General features: G+C 44.2%; 1 protein-coding gene across 1 annotated transcript in view; it reads left to right on the top strand.

Annotated features, from left to right (window-relative positions):
* The first annotated feature begins 6892 nt into the window (after nucleotides 1-6892).
* Nucleotides 6893-24589, top strand: part of LOC141105159 (uncharacterized) — a 32250-nt gene continuing 14553 nt past the window's right edge. Inside the window, 8 exon segments of the mRNA XM_073595049.1 lie at nucleotides 6893-7311; nucleotides 9171-9290; nucleotides 10222-10380; nucleotides 10467-10590; nucleotides 10707-10804; nucleotides 10916-11051; nucleotides 12880-14298; nucleotides 23483-24238. Of these exon segments, the coding sequence (XP_073451150.1) occupies nucleotides 9195-9290; nucleotides 10222-10380; nucleotides 10467-10590; nucleotides 10707-10804; nucleotides 10916-11051; nucleotides 12880-14298; nucleotides 23483-24238 (2788 nt within the window). The 5' untranslated portion in view covers nucleotides 6893-7311; nucleotides 9171-9194.

Genomic DNA, 24589 nt, shown 5'->3' with positions numbered 1-24589 from the left:
GAATCCAAACAGGGGAGAAGCCGCACACATGCACAGAGTGTGGGAAAAGTTTCACGCAAAGAAGCGCGCTCGTCAAACACCAGCGAGTACACACGAGCGGCAGAACATGAACGTGTTCGGAGTGTGTGAAATCCTTTAAACATCAAGGATATCTAAGTAAACATCAGAGATTGCAACACACACTGATACCGGCTTGAGCGTGGTGCAACTACATAACTGTATAGGAAAGATACTTTCCATCCAAAAGTAATATTTCAGTCTTAGATGCAGTCTGGTTTTCTGAGTATCCATTTTTTCATTTTTTTTCACTTTTCAGAACGCTTCATAACTATAGCTATGGAAATGCCCCGCCTTAACCACTTCAATACTGGGTATGTTTACCCCCCTCCTGCCCAGGCCAATTTTCTGCTTTCAGCGGTTTCACACTCTGAATGACAATTGCGCGGTCATGTAACACTATCCATATGAAATTTTTTTTTTTTCATTTTTTTTTTTTTTTTTTTTTTTTTTAAATCCATTTTTTTTTCCACACAAATAAAGTTTTCTTTTGGTGGTATTTAATCACAGTCTTTTTAAATTTTTTTTGCTTAATCAACAAATAAAGACCAACAGTTTTTCTTAGTTTCTAGTTGTACATTGTGCAAATAAATAAATTCAGGCCAAGATGTTTTCTGCTACATTTCTTTGGTTAAAATACCCAAATCAGTGTAATTTAGTCTATAGGAAAGTTATAGAGTCCACAAACTATGGTATATATACAATATATTAACAAAAGTACTGGGACGCCTGCCTTTACACGCACATTAAATTTAATGGCATCCCAGTCTTAGTCCGTAGGGTTCAATATTGAGTTGGCCCACCCTTTGCAGCTATAACAGCTTCAACTCTTCTTGGAAGGCTGTCCACAAGGTTTAGGAGTGGTGTCTATGGGAATGTTTGACCATTCTTCCAGAAGGTCAGGCACTGATGTTGGCTGAGAAGGCCTGGCTCTCAGTCTCCACTCTAATTCATCCCAAAGGTGTTCTATCGGGTTGAGGTCATGTCTTTATGGACCTTGCTTTGTGCACTAGTGCACACAGTCATGTTGGAACAGGAAGGGGCCATTCCCAAACTGTTCCCACAAAGTTGGGAACATAAAATTGTCCAAAATGTCTTGGTATGCTGACGCCTTAAGAGTTCGATTCAGGCCAGTCAAGTTCCTCCACCCCAAACTCACTCATCCATGTCTTTATGGACCTTGCTTTGTGCACTGGTGTGCAGTCATGTTGTAACAGGAAGAGGCCATTCCCAAACTGTTCCCACAAAGTTGAAAGCATGAAATTGTCCAAAATGTCTTGGTATGCCGACGCCTTAAGACTTCCCTTTACTGGAACTAAGGGGGCCAAGCCCAACCCCTGAAAAACAACCCCACACCATAATCCCCCCTCCACCAAATGATTTGGACCAATTCACAAAGCAAGGTCCATAAAGACATGGATGAGTGAGTTTGGGATGGAGGAACTTGACTGAACTGAAGGGAACTCTTAAGGCAACAGCACACGGAGACATTTTGGACAATTTTATGTTCCCAACTTTGTGGGAACAGTTTGGGGATGGCTCCTTCCTGTTCCAAGATGATGATGCTGGACGCTTTTCAGCCAGGCTTAATTTGACTAGCTGCAGTTTCTAATGCACAATGTGAGAAGCTCACAGTGTACAGTTACATCGGAGGAAGCTTCTTCAGTCCAGGAGAGCAGCCAGTACAACTGTGCAAGACTAGTCACGAATGGTGGAGGGTGGGCTCGGGAAGTTCCACTGGGATTTAGGAAGTAGTGGTGGAATTGTAGGACATGGGAGATTGGGGGGATCTAAAGAGGAGATAAGGAAATTAGGGGAGACTGGTTTGGAGAATCTACACCTACATCCTCACAGGGTGCTAATGGGTAATGGTATTCGCTGTTCTGCAAGAATATGGACATCAGTGCCATGGTGAACTAATAAACTCATTCTGGTATCTTCACATCATTTTCATCTTTTGGTCATTTGGGATCTAATGACTGTCTAAGAGTTTGTTTATTTTAGATACAGGTTATGGTAAGAAGAAACCAAAGCCATCAAAAAGCCCAACAACCAAATCAGTACATAGCACAGTAAAGTCTTTCTAGAACAGAAGGTAGTCACATGTCTCATTCCATCACATATCCCAAAAATGAGACTATTCCTCAGATCGCACAGTAGTCAGATCTATGAAAATCATTCCTTTTTGTCCCATCAGCCAGATGCACATCCAGAATTGGTGGTGTATAGTACAACTATAGCCTCAGTGCATTGTACGGAAACCATTGCATCCATGGAGTAGGTCCTGGAACCCAATATAACTATACAGGACATGCATAGATGCCAATTGTCCCGGATTTGCCGGGGCAGTCCCACATTTCTCTCCCGATGGTGTTGTGTCCCAAGATTACAGCACACCCCTATTTGATTTACAGAACATGAGTAGTAACGAAAAAAAAAAAAAAGTAGTGGCTAAGTGAATCCTAGCTGTGAGTAGGTAGTTCCCACATAAGTGGAGGCAGGACCACCCAGAAAGTGGATGTGATCTGGGCAGGACCACCTTAAAGATGGGTGTATCAAAGGTGACCCAACAAGAAAGTACAATGCGTATATTCCAAATGTCCCGGATTTGCAGGGACAGTCCCTCATCGCTGTCTTGATGATGCTGTGTCGTAGTGAGGGTCTAACCACAAGAGCAAAAGAGTGCCCAAAGGGGATGGTTAACCGCCCAGACACTGAGTGTGATCCGGGCAGGACAACCCGAAAGGTAGATGTATCAAGGGTGGCCCAGCAAGGCAGTAGCAGAAGACCACACCAGGTGCCACTCCTGTCAGCTAAGAACAAGAAACTGAGGCTACAATTCGCACAGGATCACCAAAATTGGACAATAGAAGATTGGAAAAACGTTGCCTGGTCTGATGAGTCTCGATTTCAGCTGCGACATTCAGATGGTGGGGTCAGAATTTGGTGTAAACAACATGAAATCATGGATCCATCCTGCCTTGTACCAACGGTACAGGCTGGTGGTGGTGTAATGGTGTGGGGGACATTTTCTTGGCACACTTTGGGCCCCTTAGTACCAATTAGGCATCATTAAATGCTACGGCCTACTTGAGTATTGTTGCTGACCATGTCCATCCCTTTATGACTACAGGGTCCCCATCTTCTGATTGCTCCTTCCAGCAGGATAATGCACCATGTCACAAAGCTCCAAACATCTCACCACTGGACAATGAGGTCACTGTACTCCAATGGCCTCCACATTCACCAGATCTTAATCCAATAGAGCACCTTTGGGATGTGGTGGAATGTTTCCCATACCTTGTTGAATCTATGCCAGGAACAATGAAGGCAAAAGGGGGTCCAACCCGCTCCTAGCAGGGTGTAGTGCTGGGTCACACTACAATTCGCATTCCTGGCCATTCACATACCTTAATTTTGAATGGGCTCAAATCGCACCGCATCACACTAAAAAAGTGCAGGCACCTCTTTTGGAGCCACACCGCATGGTTGTCTTTTTACCATGCGATCCTGTGCAGGGCAAACGGCACTGCGTTTTTGTGATCGCTTTGGGGTATCGTTAACTTTGTAATGACAACCTCAGCGGATCGCAAACACAGAGCAATAAAACTGTTATATGAAGCCTCCTCGCAGCAGCCAAATTTAGAGTGGACTTGTTACAAATCGGGCTGAGGCGCTGATGTTGGAAATCCTCTGCTTGACCCAGCCATTGTAACCAGCCATTGAAACTTCTGCTGGTGCTGGGGTCTGGGTGCTGGTCCTGGGGTCTGGCTGCTGGTCCTGGGGTCTGTCTGCTGGTCCTGGGGTCTGTCTGCTGGTCCTGGGGTCTGTCTGCTGGTCCTGGGGTCTGGCTGCTGGTCCTGGGGTCTGGCTGCTGGTCCTGGGGTCTGGCTGCTGGTCCTGGGGTCTGGCTGCTGGTCCTGGGGTCTGTCTGCTGGTCCTGGGGTCTGGCTGCTGGTCCTGGGGTCTGGCTGCTGGTCCTGGTGTCTGTCTTCTGGTCCTGGGGTCTGGCTGCTGGTGCTGGGGTCTGAATGCTGGTCCTGGGGTCTGTCTGCTGGTCCTGGGGTCTGTCTTCTGGTCCTGGGGTCTGGCTGCTGGTGCTGGGGTCTGAATGCTGGTCCTGGGGTCTGTCTGCTGGTCCTGGGGTCTGGCTGCTGGTCCTGGGGTCTGTCTTCTGGTCCTGGGGTCTGGCTGCTGGTGCTGGGGTCTGAATGCTGGTCCTGGGGTCTGTCTGCTGGTCCTGGGGTCTGGCTGCTGGACCTGGGGTCTGGCTGCTGGTGCTGGAGACTGGCTGCGGGTGCTGGACAGCCATCCCAGTCAGAGAATTCCCCAGCATGAGGGGCATGGGCAGAGGCATAGAGAAGACTGGGCGCCGTGATCTGTAGCAATTAAAAGAAAAAAAACAAACTTTCCCTTGTCAAGCAGACTCTTTCTCCACTTTCCGGTGCCACTGCACAGTGATCGCCTATGCAAGAAGAACATGACAGTCCCGGTCTGCCCGGCGGATTGATATAGAAGAGAACTGTCATGTACTTGTCGCACAGGAGATCAATGTGCAGCGGCACCCGAAAGTGGAGAAAGTCTTCTCTCTGCCTCCGCCCGCCCCCCTCCTTCCTTTCCCTGCTGTATTGGCCGGACCAACCCGACCTGGAAAAAATAAGTACCCATGCAGCAGTATGGGCTGCCCCCACCTCTGCTTCAGCTCGCGGCCTACATCCGCCTGTCACTCAGCCACAGACAGAGCGGCCATACTCCATTTGGGCTGCTCTGTCTTTCTGTGGCTGAGCGACAGGTCCAGCCGGGAGATCGCCCTACACTCGTGGGTGTCCGAGAGCCCGCAACCAAATGCGGGAGACTCCCGCGACCCGCAGAGATTTGAGATGTCTGTGCTTGGCTTCTCTGTTCACCTATGGGCGTCGCCTGCTCCACTGTGGGTTTATATCCTTTTCCCTTCTATTACTTCCTAGATTACCTCCCTGTTTGCATCCCTATATATAAACAGTGCTTTTTTTCTCAGAAAATAGGTGCAGGAACTCAACAATGACCCCCCCCCCCTCCAAACTGCATCAAATAGTGGGTGTAGTCAAATTTTACTAACAGTGGGAGGATCTTAAAGGGGCACTAAATACTAGGAGTGCATTGGGTACCAAGTGCAAGGAGGGGTTACACACAGAGTGCAGAGTTTGGGGGTGCGCTATGTACATAGTGTAGAGTTCGGGTGTGCGCTGCATAGAAGAGTTCAGCCTTCTTCCACATCTCGCTTACATTCCTCTTCAGCTCTGACCTCTGCATGCAACCACCCTCCACTGCCCCATCTTCTCCCCTCCTTAAAAGCTCCACCATCTTCCACAAGTTACTTTTGTTGCTGTAGTAAGCTGAAGCACCCAGTCGGCTCTAGTACCTCTCACACACTGTAGGTGGCTCCGCCTCTCTCATTTGCAGAGATCAGCCAGTAGGGGTCTAGGCAGCCGCACTGCACCCTGGGCACCTGCATCTCCTTTGTCCCCATCCTACACTCAGTGGAAGCATTTCAGGGGAACAGATCGTTGGGAGATGAGCTGTCGCTCAGAAACACAGAAGCCTGACTTGTGTTTACAAGTGATAGAGGTGAGCAGGGAGCAGAGGGCCTGAGCCAAAGGTGGTGGTTTCCACCACCTTTGGCTCAGGCCCTCTGCTGGGTGTCCAACTGTCCATCCACTGAGCCATTTATCCAACTGTTCAACTGAGTTCCACCAAGTTCCAGCTGAAAAAAAAAATCATGTGCTTAGTGCAGCGCTCCTTGCCTGAGCAACTTCACAGTTCTCTGAGCTCCTGGTGCCTACCATTATGAGCATTCTGTGCCTGTGTACTGACCCCGGCTTGTCTACTGTTGTGCTTGCCTGCCGTCCGCCCTGACCTCGGCTGGTGTCTTGAATTCCCTTCTCTCTCCTCCTGCTGTTTGTACACTGCATACTCAGCTGGGGATACCTGGGGGTTGCGACCTGGTTCCAGCTTGCTGCAAGTCTATCACCACCATTAGGGGCTCTGGTGAAGAAGCAGGCTGGGGCTTAGACTCTGCGCCCTGGGGAACCCCCAAGTTAGCACTCTACAAGGCTCACTACCATTGGAACCTGACACCTACCAACCTACATTTGTGTGGTCAGATGACATCACTGTCAGGGTTGGACTCAGCCCTTCCTTCTCTGAGCTGACCGCTCAGCTGTCGGTTAATTGCCAGCTCCTATCTCTCCACAGTTACTCAGCTGTTGTTGATATCCTGCTCGTCAGTCCTGCCTACTTAAGCCGTCCAGTCCAGAGAAGCTCTGCCTTCGCCTTGGTCAACATCACAAGAAACATCTCCTGTGTTCCTGTTTAAAGACTGGCTTTGCTGACATCCCTTCTGGCTCCGGATTCTGCTTGCTGTTCCACTACTTTGATCCCTGACTTCTGGCTTGGCTGACTATGCGTTCCGGTTACTGAACTTTGGCGTTGACTACGTTTGTTCTTTTTACTTTTATTATTAAACAAGTGTGATTTAACTGTACTTCTGTCTCGGTCTGATTTCATGGTTTCTGACAATCACCCACGGCTGGATCTGACATTTATTATGCTTGTTGTATCTCATGTTTGTGAGTGTGTTTTTGACTTAGTAAAAGTAGTGTTGGTAATGCACTGGGCAATCACACCGTCTTGTGTGTTTTTACAGTGCCCCAATGGTAAAGTTTATATATATATATATATATATATATATATATATATATATATATATATATATATATATATATATTTTTTTTTAGAGCAAATAGCCACATTTCTGTATTTACTTTGTCTTTCTTGAATTTTTGTAAATTTTACCTTTTTACATGTTCCTATGTACTGCCCACCTCGAGATATTTAATAAAAAAGAAAAAAAAAAACAAGAAACAGGTTTCTGCTATTAACGAAGAACTCCTACTGTAGAATGTGATTGTTGGATTGTGTTACCAGTTTCATGGAAAAATAATGTGCATGTCTCATGACCTAAGTAATATAATAGAAACATTAGCTACAAGGCAGGGGGGCAAAATACATTACTTAGGAACTAAGTAATGCAATTGCTAAAATCACCACAAGATGGGGATATTACTTTATGTGCGTAGATTACTTTATGTGCGTAGAACACTCAGACAGGAAGTGATGTAAGATAGAGACAGGAAGTTATAAGGAAAAACAGGAAGTTCCAGCTTAGAGGGGAAGGAAGTAGGGGTGGAGTCGTCACTGGACTACACAAAAGAGGTAGTATGATATTTTGTATTTACAACCAGTAACTCGCCCAGCAAGTCCATCCTCTTCCTCCATAGTCACTGTGACGTCTTTTATCTCCAACATCCACTACTACGTATTTTGTACCATATGCCCCGATACATCCTAAATATAGAGCCATTTATCCTACTGTTCATCCAGAGCCTCTGGTTTATAGACCAGATACATCCTAAATATAGAACCATTTATCCAACTGTCCATCCAGAGCCTCTGGTTTATAGGCTGGATACATCCTAAATATAGAGCCATTTATCCTACTGTCCATCCAGAGCCTCTGGTTTATAGACCGGATACATTCTAAATATAGAACCATTTATCCAACTGTCCATCCAGAGCCTCTGGTTTATAGACCAGATACATCCTAAATATAGAGCCATTTATCCAACTGTCCATCCAGAGCCTCTGGTTTATAGACCAGATACATCCTAAATATAGAGCCATTTATCCAACTGTCCATCCAGAGCCTCTGGTTTATAGACCAGATACATCCTAAATATAGAACCATTTATCCAACTGTCCATCCAGAGCCTCTGGTTTATAGACCGGATACATCCTAAATATAGAGCCGTTTATCCAACTGTCCATCCAGAACCTCTGGTTTATAGACCAGATACATCCAAGTATTAGGAGGAATTGGAGGCGGGTTAGGCACATTCCACCTCTTAGGTGAAATAGGCATCTGATACCCAATATATTTGTATTCATTCAAAAGGTAATCCCATTCAGGATGATAATATACTAGCTACCAGATTGTAACCTGTAGGTATTTGAAGATATATTAATACATGTAGAAAACTGTACCTGAGCTGCATGATCATAAACATTGTGATTTCCCATTGACCACTCCTCAAAGCTATTGATTGATCAGATAATTTGTTTCCACACCCTCCTCCAGGACCAGAAAAGGAGACTGTGTAAGCAGTCTTGAACTTTCCTTTACCATCAAATAAAGAACAGCAGCTAATATTTATTTTATAAGAGCTGACACTGATCCACCTTAGGCCCATTAACTGGACTTTTTGGAACCCAAGACCTTAAAGCGGAGTTCCACCCAAAAGTGGAACTTCTAATTATTTGCTTCCTCCCCCCTCCAAACCACATTTGGCACCTTTTTCAGGGGGAGGGGGGAAGGGGGACCTGTTTTTGACAGGTCCCCCTTCCCCACTTCCGGAGACAGCCCCCCTCCTCCTTCCTCCGCCGTCGGGCCAATTAGAAAGCGCAGCCTGCTTCGCGCATGCGCAGTAGGGAGCCGTCTGTGCATACTAGCTCATTATGCATTTGTCTTGCAGGTTTTTTTTTTAGTACATTTTTTTTTAAAGTACTTTCATTCCTGTTGCCTTTTTGTTTTATTTTGCACAAATTTTACCTTCTCTCTTATAAACAATTTTTTTTAAATATCTCTAATGCACTAAACCGGAACTTAAAGGATCCCTGTACAGTGCTACTATATTGTAAGTCTCTGAAACATTCCTGTCTGCTGTGACAGCAAGTATTACAAACACTTTTATTTGAAGTCATAACTGTTTTTGTGGATATTGTGAATGGTTGGTATTTCCGATCAGATACGTGGTGGCAGCTGTATTGGGTGTAACAGGTTGATTGCGTAGTTTTTTGTTTTTTTATTAAATTCCTTTTATTTAGGTTTTCAAGTAGAAAAGTAGGTTCATTGCGTAGTTAACTAAACCCAGTGTCCATCACTCAGTCTGTTGGCACTTAGATTGTGGTCCTGCAAGCTGAAATATCTTGGTGCACAATGAGGCATCATCATGAATTTTGAGACATTCTTCATTCCAGTATGATGCAATAATTATCAGTTTATTATTCAATGACAGAAAGGAGTGCCCCATTTGGGTCAAATGACCAAACCATTCAGCATGGACAACGACCAAAACCAAGTGACTGAGAGGATATTGGACCTCACCCTGGAAATCATCTATCTGCTGACAGGAGAGGTGAGGAGGATTCTGGGAGGTCACATGACATCACTCTTATCTCTATTAATAAAACACAGACCTGACCGGAGAGGTGAGGAGGATTCTGGGAGGTCACATGACATCACTCTTATCTCTATTAATAAAACACAGACCTGACCGGAGAGGTGAGGAGGATTCTGGGAGGTCACATGACATCACTCTTATCTCTATTAATAAAACACAGACCTGACCGGAGAGGTGAGGAGGAATCTGGGAGGTCACATGACATCACTCTTATCTCTATTAATAAAACACAGACCTGACCGGAGAGGTGAGGAGGATTCTGGGAGGTCACATGACATCACTCTTATCTCTATTAATAAAACACAAACCTGACCGGAGAGGTGAGGAGGATTCTGGGAGGTCACATGACATCACTCTTATCTCTATTAATAAAACACAGACCTGACCGGAGAGGTGAGGAGGATTCTGGGAGGTCACATGACATCACTCTTATCTCTATTAATAAAACACAGACCTGACCGGAGAGGTGAGGAGGATTCTGGGAGGTCACATGACATCACTCTTATCTCTATTAATAAAACACAGACCTGACCGGAGAGGTGAGGAGGATTCTGGGAGGTCACATGACATCACTCTTATCTCTATTAATAAAACTCAGACCGGAGAGGTGAGGAGGATTCTGGGAGGTCACATGACATCACTCTTATCTCTATTAATAAAACTCAGACCGGAGAGGTGAGGAGGAGTCTGGGAGGTCACATGACATCACTCTTATCTCTATTAATAAAACACAGACCTGACCGGAGAGGTGAGGAGGATTCTGGGAGGTCACATGACATCACTCTTATCTCTATTAATAAAACACAGACCTGACCGAAGAGGTGAGGAGGATTCTGGGGGGGTCACATGACATCACCTTTAGTGATTATCTTCTCCATTTTCTCAGGATTACAAAGTAGTGAAGAACATTTCTGGTGATTCATTAACACTTAACAGCTGTCTTCATGGGGCGTCACCCATCACAGTGCCTCCACCTCACTGCCTGACAAAAGAAAAGAAGATTCTAGAAGTCACCAAGAAGATCATTGATCTGCTGACAGGAGAGGTGAGCGGTGCCGGGAATTCTGGGACATTATCCAGTAACAGACAAGGGATGTGTCTGGATGGTGACTGTATCATTGTGTGTGTCAGGTTCCTATAAGGTGTCAGGATGTCACTGTCTATTTCTCCATGGAGGAGTGGGAGTATTTAGAAGCACACAATGATCTCTACAAGGACGTCATGATGGACAATCAGCCGCCCCTCACATCACCGGGTAAGAGGAGACTTTATTGTAAAGAAGAAAGCAGTACGGAGGGTCCACCTAGATCCCCCATCATCTGATAAACACATAGAAACAATGTATTCAGTCATTGTGTGTGTTTCCTACAGATGGATCCAGTAATGGGAACCCACCAGAGAGATGTCCCCGTCCTCTGTATTCCCGGGATTCCACACAGGAAGGTCTCACCATCCCTCACCATCGTCAGGTAGATAAGATTGAGCAGGAAGATCTAAAATGTATTCTAAAGTATGAGATGATAGTCTGTCTAATCTCTTGTTGCTTTTTATAAATATATTCTGTCATCTTTGGGGTTTAGGGTGAAGAAGTGAAAGACATCAAATCTGAGGTTAAAGAAGAAGAGAGGTTGGTGAGTGGAGATCAGCAGTCTATGGAGGAGGGGGAGATGATTATGGAAAGTAAACAGGAGGAATCTTCTCTACATATGGACACAGGTATGTAATACACATGCATGAATGCAGAAATAGCTCACATTTTCTTTTAATTTCCACAAGTATAAAGTATAGACTTACATTGTTGAAATACTGTATAACATACTGCATGTCTATTGAGTGCACCTAAAAAAACAGTTTAGTCCTAGATCAACACAAACGCTATATTACCAAAAGTATTGGGACACCTGCCTTTACACGCACGTGAACTTTAATGGCATCCCTGTCTTAGTCCGTAGGGTTCAATATTGAGTTGGCCCACCCTTTGCAGCTATAACAGCTTCAACTCTTCTGGGAAGGCTGTCCACAAGGTTTAGGAGTGTGTCTATGGGAATGTTTGACCATTCTTCCAGAAGCGCATTTGAGAGGTCAGGCACTGATGTTGAACGGGCAGGACAACCCGAAAGGTAGATGTATCAATAGTGGCCCAGCAAGGCAGCAGCAGAAGACCACACCAGGTGCCACTCCTGTCAGCTAAGAATAGGAAACCAAGGCTACAATTCACACAGGCTCATCAAAATTGGACAATAGAAGATTGGAAAAACGTTGCCTGGTCTAATGAGTCTCGATTTCAGCTCTTCTGGGAAGGCCGTCCACAAGGTTTAGGAGTGTGTCTATGGGAATGTTTGACCATTCTTCCAGAAGCGCATTTGTGAGGTCAGGCACTGATGTTGGACAAGAAGGCTCGCAGTCTCCGCTCTAATTCATCCCAAAGGTGTTCTATCGGGTTGAGGTCAGGCCAGTCAGTTTCCTCCACCCCAAATGCGTCAGCATACCATGGGGCCAAGCCCAACCCCTGAAAAACAACCCCACATCATAATCCACCCATCTACCAAATGAATTGGACCAGTGCACAAAGCAAGGTCCATAAAGACATGGATGAGTGAGTTTGGGGTGGAGGAACTTGACTGGCCTCAAAGGTGTTCTATCGGGTTGAGGTCAGGACTCTGTGCAGGCCAGTCAAGATTCTCCACCCCAAACTTGCTCATCCATGTCTTTATGGACCTTTCTTTGTGCACTGGTGCACAGTCATGTTGGAACAGTAAGGGGCCATCCCCAAACTGTTCCCACAAAGTTAGGAGCATGAAATTGTCCAAAATGTTTTGGCATGCTGATGTCTTGAGAGTTCCCTTCACTGGAACTAAGAGGCCAAGCCCAACCCTTGGAAAACAACCCCAGGTTGAGGTCAGGACTCTGTGCAGGCCAGTCGAGTTCCTCCACCGCAAACTCGCTCATCCATGTCTTTATGGAACTTTGTGCACTGGTCCAAATCATTTGGGTGAGAGGGGATTATGGTGAGGGGTTGTTTTTCAGAGGTTGGGCTTGGCCTCTTGGTACCAGTGAAGGAAACTCTCCCAACTTTGTGGGAACACTTTGGGGATGGACCCTTCCGTTTCCAACATGACTGCGCAGCAGTGCAAAAAGCAAGGTCCATAAAGACGTGGAAGAGCCAGTTTGGGGTGGAGGAACTTGACTGGCCTGCACAGAGTCTTGACCTCAACCCGATAGAACTCCTTTGGGAGGAATTAGAGCGGAGACTACGAGCCAGGCTTTCTCGTGACCAAATGCGCTTCTGGTTGAATGGTCAACCATTCCCATAGACACACTCCTAAACCTTGTGGACGGCCTTCCCAGAAGAGTTGAAGCTGTTATAGCTGCAAAGGGTGGGCCAACTCAATTATTGAACCCTACGGACTAAGACTGGGATGCCATTCGAGTTCATGTGAGTGTAAAGGCAGGCGTCCCAATACTTTTGTTAATATAGTGTATGATTTTTGGATGAAGTATATAAAGAATACTTAAAAAAATGTATCTAAAATTTATTTTCCAGCAGGTGGTCACTGTGTCCGGAACATCTCTGAGGAACATCTTATGTCATCTCCAGACTATATCTCAAAATCTAATGACATCGCTCAGCACTTTCCAGGAGAAAATGTCATTACTGAAAACATACAGAGATCGATGGATCCCTCCAATCCTCAGGAGTCATCTGATGTATCACATGATGGAACTCCAGAGACGCCTCCTTCAAACCCCAAGGAATCTTCCCTAAGCCAAGAAGGAGTTCACACAGGAGAGCGTTTATTGTCATGTACCGTGTGCGGGAAATCGTTCACTAAAAACAGAAACCTTCTTAGGCATCAGAGAGTTCACACGGGCGAGCGTCCCCATTCATGTTCAGAGTGCGGGAAATGTTTCATAGACAAACCAAGGCTCATTCGACACCAAAGAAGTCACACCGGTGAGCGTCCCTATTCATGTTCAGAGTGCGGAAAATGCTTCACCGAGAAAGGAGACCTTCTTAGACACCAGAGGATTCACACGGGTGAGCGCCCTTTTTCGTGTCCAGAGTGCGGGAAAGGTTTTACTCGGAAAAGAAGCCTTGTTACACACAAGAAAATTCACTCCGGGGAGCATCCCTATTCATGTCCAGAGTGTGGGAAATGTTACATTCAGAAAGGAGACTTTCTTAAACATCAGAAAAGTCACACTAGTAAGGGTCCTCAGTCATGTTCAGAGTGTGGAAAATGTTTCACTCTCAAAAAAAACCTTCTTACACACCAGAAAATTCACACGGGTGAGCGTCCCTTTTCCTGCCCCGAGTGCGGGAAATGTTTTATTCAGAAAGCAAGCCTTCTTACACACCAGAGATATCACACAGGTGTACGCCCTTTCTCATGTTCAGAGTGCGGGAAATGTTTCACTGAGAGAGGAAGCCTTCTTAGACACGAGAGAATTCACACGGGTGAACATCCCCATTCGTGTTCAGAGTGTGGGAAAGGTTTCAAGATGAAAGCAGAGCTTCTTAAGCATCAGAAAAGCCACACTGGTGAACATCCCTATTCTTGCCCAGAGTGCGGGAAATGTTTCCTCGAGAAAGGAGAACTTCTTAAACATGAGCGAAGTCACACTGGCGAGGGTCCCTATTCGTGTTCAGAGTGTGGAAAATGTTTCACTCTCAAAGGAAACCTTCACACACACCAGAGAATTCACACGGGTGAGCGTCCCTACTGGTGTCCGGAGTGCGGGAATTGTTTTAGTCAGAAAGCGAGCCTTCTTAGACATCAGAGATATCACACAGGTGAACGTCCCTATCCGTGTTTGGAGTGCGGGAAATGTTTTACTGAGAAAATAAGCCTTGTTAGACACCAGAGAACTCACACAGGTGAACGTCCCTAATGATGTTCAAGGTGTAGGAAATGTTTCACTGAAAGAGCCAGACTTCTGAAACACCAGAGAATACACACAGGCTAACATGGCAAGGAGAAAGCAAATCCTTCCTAACAGGCATGGTAGGTATGTACTCCCTGGGACACTGGAGACATAGGTATAGATACATTTTGTAACCCCAATGAGCCTCACATTATCTGGAAGGATGGACTCAAGTAGTGCAGTCTGTATGCCATAAAGCACCAGAGATGTGGCACAAACACTAAAGTTTTGGGGAAACAAATGGGCAACCATAACAATACATGGGAAAAATAATAGGCAACCATAATAATACTTGTGTCAACAAATGGGCAACCATAACAATGCTTAGGGCAACAAATAGGCAACTATAACAATGTTTGGGCCAACAAATAGGCAACCATAACAATACATATGGTTGCCCATTTTTTGCCCTATGTATTGTTATGGTTGCCCATTTGTTGCCCCATGTATTTGTATGGTTGCCCCATGTATTGTTATGGTTTCCCATTTGTTGCCCCATGTATTGTTATGGTTTCCCATTTGTTGCCCCATGTATTGTTATGGTTGCCCATTTGTTACTATATGTATTGTTATGGTTGCCTATGTGTTGCCCCATGTACTGATATGGTTGCCCATTGTTTGCCCTATCCGTACATGGGGCAACAAATGGGCAACCATAACAATGCTTAGGGCAACGAATAGGCAACTATAATAATGCTTGGGCCAACAAATAGGCAACCATAACAATACACAGGGAAACAAATGGGCAACCATAACAATACATACAGTGGGGACGGAAAGTATTCAGACCCCCTTAAATTTTTCACTCTACTGCTAAAATCATTTTTTTCCTCATTAATGTACACACAGCACCCCATATTGGCAGAAAAACACAGAATTGTTGACATTTTTGCAGATTTATTAAAAAAGAAAAACTGAAATATCACATGGTCCTAAGTATTCAGACCCTTTGCTCAGTATTTAGTAGAAGCCCCTTTTGATCTAATACAGCCATGAGTCTTTTTGGGAAAGATGCAACAAGTTTTTCACACCTGGATTTGGGGATCCTCTGCCATTCCTCCTTGCAGATCCTCTCCAGTTCTGTCAGGTTGGATGGTAAATGTTGGTGGACAGACATTTTTAGGTCTCTCCAGAGATGCTCAATTGGGTTTAAGTCAGGGCTCTGGCTGGGCCATTCAAGAACAGTGACGGAGTTGTTGTGAAGCCACTCCTTCGTTATTTTAGCTGTGTGCTTAGGGTCATTGTCTTGTTGGAAGGTAAACCTTCGGCCCACTCTGAGTTCCTGAGTACTCTGGAGAAGGTTTTCGTCCAGGATATCCCTCCACTTGGCCGCATTCATCTTTCCCTTGATTGTAACTAGTTGTCCTGTCCCTGCAGCTGAAAAACACCCCACAGCACGATGCTGCCACCATCATGCTTCACTGTTGGGACTGTATTGGACGGGTGATGAGCAGTGCCTGGTTTTCTCCACAGATACATTAGAATTAAGGCCAAAAAGTTCTATCTTGGTCTCATCAGACCAGAGAATCTTATTTCTCACCATCTTCGAGTCCTTCAGGTGTTTTTTAGCAAACTCCATGCGGGCTTTCATGTGTCTTGCACTGAGGAGAGGCTTCTGTCGGGCCACTCTGCCATAAAGCCCCGACTGGTGGAGGGCTGCAGTGATGGTTGACTTTCTACATCTTTCTCCCATCTCCCGACTGCATCTCTGGAGCTCAGCCACAGTGATCTTTGGGTTCTTCTTTACCTCTCTCACCAAGGCTCTTCTCCCCTGATAGCTCAGTTTGGCCAGATGACCAGCTCTAGGAAGGGTTCTGGTCATCCCAAACGTCTTCCATTTAAGGATTATGGAGGCCACTGTCCTCTTAGGAACCTTAAGTGCAGCAGAAATGTTTTTGTAACCTTGGCCAGATCTGTGCCTTGTCACAATTCTGTCTCTGAGCTCTACAGACAGTTCCTTTGACCTCATGAGTCTCATTTGCTCTGACATGCACTGTGAGCTGTAAGGTCTTATATAGGCAGGAGTGTGGCTTTCCTAATCAAGTCCAATCAGTATAATCAAACACAGCTGGACTCAAATGAAGGTGTAGAACCATCTCAAGGATGATCAGAAGAAATGGACAGCACCTGAATGAAATATATGAGTGTCACAGCAAAGGGTCTGAATACTTAGGACCATGTGATATTTCAGTTTTTCTTTTTTAATAAATCTGCAAAAATGTCAACAATTCTGTGTTTTTCTGTCAATATGGGGTGCTGTGTGCACATGAATGAGGAAAAAAATGAACTTAAATGATTTTTGCAAATGGCTGCAATATAACAAAGAGTGAAAAATTTAAGAGGGTCTGAATACTTTCCGTCCCCACTGTATAGCAAAAAATAGGAAACTATAACAATACATGGGGCAACAAATGGACAACCATAAAAATACATGGGGCAACAAATGGGAAACCATAACAATACACGAGGCAACAAATGGACAACCATAACAATGCATGGGGCAAAAAATGAGCAGCCTTAACAATACATGGCAAAACAAATGGGCAACCATAACGATACTTGGGGCAACAAATAGGCAACCATAACAATATTTGGGGCAACAAATGGGCAACCATAACAGTACTTGTGGCAACAAAAGGACAACCATAATACTTGTGGTAACAAATAGGAAACCATAACAATAAATGGGGCAACAAATGGGCAACCATACAGTAACAATACTTGGGGCAACAAATGGGCAGCCATAACAATACTTTGGGCAACAAATGGGCAACCATAACAATACGTAGGGCAACAAATGGGAAATCTTAAAAATACATAGGGCAACAAATGACCACCCATAACAGTACTTGGGGAAACAAGTGGGCAATTATAACAATACAAGGACAAGCGTATGAATACACAGACATCAAACAAAGGCATGGCAAAACATATCTATGACATGTACAGAAACATCCAGTCCAACCCATATTTATCTTTCCTCAATGGACCTCTTTTAAGTTTCTATTGGCTGTTACATGTCATTGCTAGAAGCTGGCTTTTCATTGGTCTAGATAATGTATAATAAATGTAAAATATTTTTTAACTTAATTACACCAGATTTGATTTCAAAGCTCCATTGTATTGTATGTTCATTTGTTATGCTGATTTTCTAAAATAAAGAAGAATTTCATAGTCATTATATTCATTTTCTTCAGAGGTCATCATAATCAGTGGTTTAAAGCGGAGTTCCACCTAAAAAAAAAATAAGCACACTTACCTGTCCAGGGCGCCGGCGATGTCCTCACCCAAAGCCAACCTGTCCCCTCAGCTCCAGGTGGAGACGCCGGCATTGATAGTAAGGGAATCAGGAAGTTAAGCCTTTGCGGCTTCACAGCCTGGTTCCCTACTGCGCATGTGTGTTCTGAGTGGTCCCTGCTGTCTTCTGGGACCTGTGTGTCTCCCAGAAGACAGCGGGTGGGACGGAGGAGGGGCCAGACATGGTGTAGATTACTGCAGCGATCTTTAACCAGAAATGGGAGAAAATACCTGAATTAGATAGGTATCTGCTCCCCCCCCCCCCTCGAAAGCTGCCAAATGTGACACCGGAGGGGGGGAGGAATCCAGACAGCGAAATTTACATTTTTGGGTGGTATATCGGTGTCAGGTCAAGTTGGGACATAACATTTTTTTTATTTTCCCTTTATATTTGTGATCTGTGGAGAGGGGTGCATTGCATTGGTGGTCAGTTGAAGGAATGTCCCTTACATTGATCGGCCATGGGAAGATACACATTCATGTTTACATCGAAGAACATTCTCTTACAATGGAGGCCAGTGGGAAGAATGTCCCTTACATTGGTGATCAATAAGAAGAATGTTCCTTACATTGGTAGTCAGTGGGAAGAATGTCCCTTACATTGGTGATCAATAAGAAGAATGTTCCTTACATTGGTGGTCCGTGAGAAGAATGCTCCTTACATTGGAGTTTATTGGGAAGAATGTCCCTTACATTGGAGGACATTGAGAAGAATATCCCTTACATTGGAGGTCCGTGAGAAGAATGTCCCTTACATTGGTGGCCCGTGAGAAGGATGCTCCTTACATTGGTGGTCTGTGAGAAGAATGCTCTTTACATTGGAGGTGATTGGGAGGAATGCTCCTTACATTGGATGTCATTGAGAAGAATATCCCATTACATTGGAGGTCAGTGGGATGAATGTCCCTTACATTTGTGGTCATTGGGAAGAATGTCCCTTATATTAGAGGTGCAACAATATCTTCGGGAATATGAATCTTGGCTTAGTACTGGAAGCCATTTATAAATTTTAAAATTTAGTAATCCGAGGTGGGAAGTGCATAAAAATTTGTACAAAAGATGAAGATTACAAAAAAAGACAAAGCTGGATGATGGACCGGCCCTTGCAACAGAAGGTCTGGGTGATCCTGAAGGGCCCACGTAGAGTCTGCCAGGAGTCTGAGTATGTCTGAGTACCATATCCTCCTGGGCTCATTCGGTGCAATGAGAATACCTGGAAGATCCTTCATCTTGATCCTGTGAAGCAGATGATACAGAAGCTGTAGAGGAGGAAAGGGGTAAATCAGGTTAAACTTGTCCTACATAGTCACCAGAGTGTCCACGGCGAAGACCTGAGGGTCCCTTGACCTGGCAATAAACCTGTCCAGTGGAATCAGAACTTTTGGCTCTAGGTAGGTGTATGAGGATATTGATTTGAGCTTTGAAAAAGAACAGAATACTATTTGTCAATATATATTATTATTGATTTTATTTTAACTGAAGCATATTGTATGTGTGTCATCATCTATGTGCAAAATAATGGAGGAATGAACAACAGGGAAGCAGGCAAAATAGTAAAACATAACGTAGAATGCAGTTTTTCAAATAACCACAAGAGGGCGATATCACATATTGTGCGGGGCCAAACAGAGAGGAAGTGATATAAGGTAAAAACAGGAAGTTCCGGGTGAAAGGCCAAGGAAGTATGTAGGAGACGTCACTGGATTACACAAAAAAGGTGAGAAGATATTTTCTATTTACACCCAGCAACCCTTGTCATGTCCGTCCTCTTCCTCCATAGTCACTGTGACGTCTTTTATCTCCAAGATTCACTACTACAGACATATCACATCCTGTAAATTGGAGTTATAATATAATATGTGCCCAGATACATCCTAAATATAGGACCATTTATCCAACTGACCATCCAGAGCCTCTGGTTTATAGATCAGATACATCCTAAATATAGAACCATTTATCAAACTGTCCATCCAGAGCCTCTGGTATATAGATCAGATACATCCTAAATATAGAACCATTTATCAAACTGTCCATCCAGAGCCTCTGGTTTATAGATCAGATACATCCTAAATATAGAACCATTTATCCAACTGTCCATCCAGAGTCTCTGGTTTATAGACCAGATACATCCTAAATATAGAACCATTTATCCAACTGTCCATCCAGAGCCTCTGGTTTATAGACCAGATACATCCTGAATATAGAACCATTTATCCAACTGTCCATCCAGAGCCTCTGGTTTATAGATCAGATACATCCTAAATATAGAACCATTTATCCAACTGTCCACCCAGAGCCTCTGGTTTATAGACTTTATACATCCTAAATATAGGACCATTTATCCAACTGTCCATCCAGAGCCTCTGGTCTATAGTCCAGATCAAATAATACTTACACCTCACAAGTTGTGGAAGATTCTTGGTAAAAAAATGGACCTCTTCCCCAAGATCTTGCAAGGCTTTCTTTTTGACAGATGAATGTAAGGTCGTATGATGCTTGTACGGGATTAGGTGCATGAAGTCAAGTGCTTCATCTCATTCATGTGCAGGATGATAGAACTGCAAGAGTTTAGGAGCAGGATCTCCCTGAAGGCACTGTTGATGTTGCTATATTCCATAAAAATATTATACCAGTTTGGGACTTAACCTTCGTGTAAAATTGAAACTTACAATTTTTTTTCTCTGAAAAAAGGGGTCATAGAACAGTTCCTGAAGTATTTAGATGCTAAATTATATAAGAAAATGTAACTTATCAACTGGAGAATAGCTTTCACTTTTTTTTATCCTTAAACCACTGAAGACCACAGAGTAGGACTAAGAGGGCCACATGTAGCCCATAAAAGATAGGTTTGACATGTCTGATATAAACCTTCTATCCAAACCTATGATAAGGAGCTTTGGTTCAAGTAAACTTATTATCAGATTATTATTCGTTGGCAGAGAGAATTTTCCTGTTTAGGTCGCATGACCAAATCAGTGATGATGGAGAAAGACAAAAGCCAAGTGACTGAGAGGATACTAGACCTCAACATGGAGATCATCTACCTGCTGACCGGAGAGGTGAGGAGGATTCTAGGAGGTCACATGACATCACTCTTATCTCTATTAATAAAACACAGACCTAACCGTAGAGTTGAGGAGGAATCTGGTAGGTCACATGACTTAGGTTATCTCTTTTATTTAACAAAAAAAAACGGAAGTCAGGAAGGATTCTGGGAGGGTCATATGACATCTGGGAAGTCGTTAATGATTTATTTTCTCCATTTGCTCAGGACTATAAAGTAGTGAAGAAAATGTCTGGTGATCCATTAGAACCCAACTGCTGTCTTCATGGGACATCTCCACTTCACTGCCTGACAACAGAGAGAAAAGAGAAGAAGATTCTAGAAGTTACCAAGAAGATGATGGAGCTGCTAACAGGAGAGGTGAGCGGTGCTGGGAATTCTGGGACATTATCCAGTAACAGACAAGGGATGTGTCTGGATGGTGACTGTATCATTGTGTGTGTCAGGTTCCTATAAGGTGTCAGGATGTCACTGTCTATTTCTCCATGGAGGAGTGGGAGTATTTAGAAGGACACAAGGATCTCTACAAGAACGTCATGATGGACCATCATCGGTCTTTGAATTCCGAAAAATTAAAAAAAAATGCATTTTTCTTGAATGAGATTTTATTTAACCTCATCCTGGAGATCATCTACCTGCTGACTGCAGAGGTGAGGAAGATTCTGGGAGGGTCAGATGACATCCCTCTTACCTCTATTAATAAGGCACAAATCTGTCCAGAGTTGTGAGGAGAGTTCCAAATTCTTATATTTATTGCTGTATTTCACAGGACTTTTCTGTAGTTATGAAGAAACCTCTTAATATTACAAAGAGGAAAAGTCACCGCTTGTCCACAAGAAAAAGGCAAAGACAAAATCCCATCACTGTGCCTCCGCCTTCCTTCTTGACACTTGAGAGAAACAGCAAGAAGATTCTAGAAGTCACCAAGAAGATGACTAAGCTGCTGACAGGAGAGGTGAGCGGTGCTGGGAATTCAAGGACATTATCCAGTAACAGACAAGGAATGTGTCTGGATGGTGACTGTATCATTGTATGTGTCAGGTTCCTATAAGGTGTCAGGATGTCACTGTCTATTTCTCCATGGAGGAGTGGGAGTTTTTAGAAAGACACAAGGATCTCTACAAGGACGTCATGATGGAAAATCAGCCACCCCTCACATGGCCGGGTAAGATGAATCTGAATTGTAAATGACAAAGTTGAAATGGCAAATTAATTTGAGAAGGTATTTCTAACTTACTAATTGTCCATCTCCATTAAGCTTAGTGATGGTCCATCTGCATTCCTCAAAATAATGTCATGTACCCAACAAATGAGGAGAAGATACTGTACACCATATGAAAGGTCCATCTTCATTCCTTAATATAACGTCATGTTCCCAACAAATGAGGAGGAGATGCTGTACACCATATGAAAGGTCCTTCTCCATTCCTCAATAAAACGTCATGTTCTCAACAAATGAGGAGGAGATACTGTACACCATATGAAAGGTCCATCTCCATTCCTCAATATAATGTCATGTTCCCAACAAATGAGGAGGAGATACTGTACACCATATGAAAGGTCCATCCCCATTCCTCAATATAACGTCATGTTCCCAACAAATGAGGAGGAGATACTGTACACCATATGAAAGGTCCATCTCTATTCCTCAATATAATGTCATGTTCCCAACAAATGAGGAGGAGATACTGTACATCATATGAAAGGTCCATCTCCATTCCTCAATATAAAGTCATGTTCCCAACAAATGAGGTGGGAATACTGTACACCGTGTGAAAGGTCCATCTTCATTCCTCAATAGAACGTAGACTTTATTGTAAAGGAGAGCCGTACGGAGGGTCCACCTAGATCCCCCCCATCATCTGATAAACAGATAGTAACAATGTATTCACTCAGTGTGTGTGTTTCCTACAGATGGATGGAACCCACCAGAGAGATGTCCCCTTCCTCTGTAAACCCAGCTAACGGTGGGGCCCAAACTGTACCGTGGTGCACGTGTTACCTGCTCTTAAGCATGCAATTAACTATTTTTAGGGCTGTTAGGCTAAGGCAGTCTCTGGTTGTGTTGGATCATTAGCAGTTGAACAAAAACACGGCTGAATCCCCTCACCAGTACTAGTATACCGTGAAGGCGTATACTGTTGTCCTGGGCGCTTAGTGTTCTGCAGTCATTGTGGTCTTTAATCCTTGGTTGCTTCTCTCTCTGGTGCAGGCACAAACAGATCTGAGCAGCAGGTCTGGGCAGCACCACAGCTTGAAGCACAAGAGGCTCTCAGTGGCTCAGGTCCGTACTTGAGGCCCACCCCCCCATGGCTAATGAGGTGACCATCACTGCTGTACACTTTACGAAAAGGTCCATCTCTGTTGTCATATTCCCAAAGAGTGAGGTTGAGAAAAATGAATAATGTATTTTAAAATAATTTTCCAACAGGTGGATGCAATTACTGGAAAACCTCCGAGGATCATTCTATTTTATCTCCAGATTATAACTCAAAATCTGACGACATCAGACAACACTTTCCAGGAGAAAATGTCATTACTCAGAATACACAGAGATCAATCTTCAATCAATCAGAGGACTCTAATCTTCAGGAGTCTTCTGATCTACACCGAAGATCTGATGGTACGGAGAGGTCAACAGATCCATCTAATGCCAAGGAATCTTCCCTAAGCCATGAAGGGGTTCACACAGGAGAGAGTTCATTGTCATATTCAGTGGGTGGGAAATCTTTCTCTAAAAACAGAAACCTTCTTAGACATCAGAAAGTTCACACAGGCAAGTGTCCCTCTTCCTGTTCAGAGTGTGGGAAATGTTTCGAGAACAAGAAAAAACTTAGTAGACACCAAAAAATTCACACAGGTGAGCATCCCCATTCGTGTCCAGAGACCAACAAATGCTTAACTGATAAAAGAAGCCTCATCAAACACCAGGATATTCACGCGGGTGAATGTTCTTATCCGTGTCCAGAGTGCGGAAAATGTTTCATGCAAAAACATACACTTCAAACACACCGGAGAATTCACACGGGCGAGCGTCCCTATTCATGTCCAGAGTGCGGGAAGTGTTTCACTCAGAAAGGAGGCCTGGCCACACACATGAAAATTCACAAGGGCGAGCGTCCCTATTCATGTCCAGAGTGCGGGAAATGCTTCACCGAGAAACAAAGCCTTGTTGAACACCAGAATATTCACACAGGTGAGCGCCCTTTTTCGTGCCCAGAGTGCGGAAAATGCTTTAGACACAAAGTGAGCCTCCGTAAACACCAGAGGTGTCACACAGGTGAGCGTCCCTATCTGTGTTCAGAGTGCGGGAAATGTTTCATGCAGAAATATACGCTTCAGTTGCACCAGAGAATTCACACGGGCGAGCGGCCTTACTCATGTACAGAGTGCGGGAAAGATTTCATTCAGAAAGGAAGCCTTCTGAAACATCAGAGAAGTCACACAGGTGAGCATCCTTTTTCCTGTTCCGAGTGCGGGAAACGTTTCACTGAAAAAAGCAACCTTCTTAGACACCAGAGAATTCACACGGGTGAGCGTCCTTTCTCATGTTCAGAGTGTGGAAAATGTTTCATTCAGCAAGGAGACCTTCATAAACACCAGAGAAGTCACACGGGTGAGCGCCCTTACGCATGTTCAGAGTGCGGGAAATGTTTTAGTCAGCAGGGAGAGCTTCTTAGACACCAGAGAGTTCACATAGGCTGACAACCTTTTCCATAGACTTTTGGAGACATTTCACTTGGAGAGGAAGCATTGTTAACCACTTATAGGTCGGAAGGATTAACCCCCCCTTAATGACCAGGCCATTTTTTTGCGATACGGCACTGCGTCGCTTTAACTGACAATTGCGCGGTCGTGCGACGTTGTACCTGAACAAAATATGTCCTTTTTTCCCACAAATAGAGCTTTCTTTTGGTGGTATTTGATCACCTCTGCGGGTTTTTTTACGCTATAAACAAAAAAAGAG

The sequence above is a fragment of the Aquarana catesbeiana genome, linkage group LG08, assembly GCF_042186555.1.
Source record: "Aquarana catesbeiana isolate 2022-GZ linkage group LG08, ASM4218655v1, whole genome shotgun sequence".
In the NCBI taxonomy this organism is placed as follows: Eukaryota; Metazoa; Chordata; class Amphibia; order Anura; family Ranidae; genus Aquarana; species Aquarana catesbeiana.
Note: the sequence above shows the minus strand (reverse complement) of the source record. Positions and strands in the feature narration are given on the sequence as shown.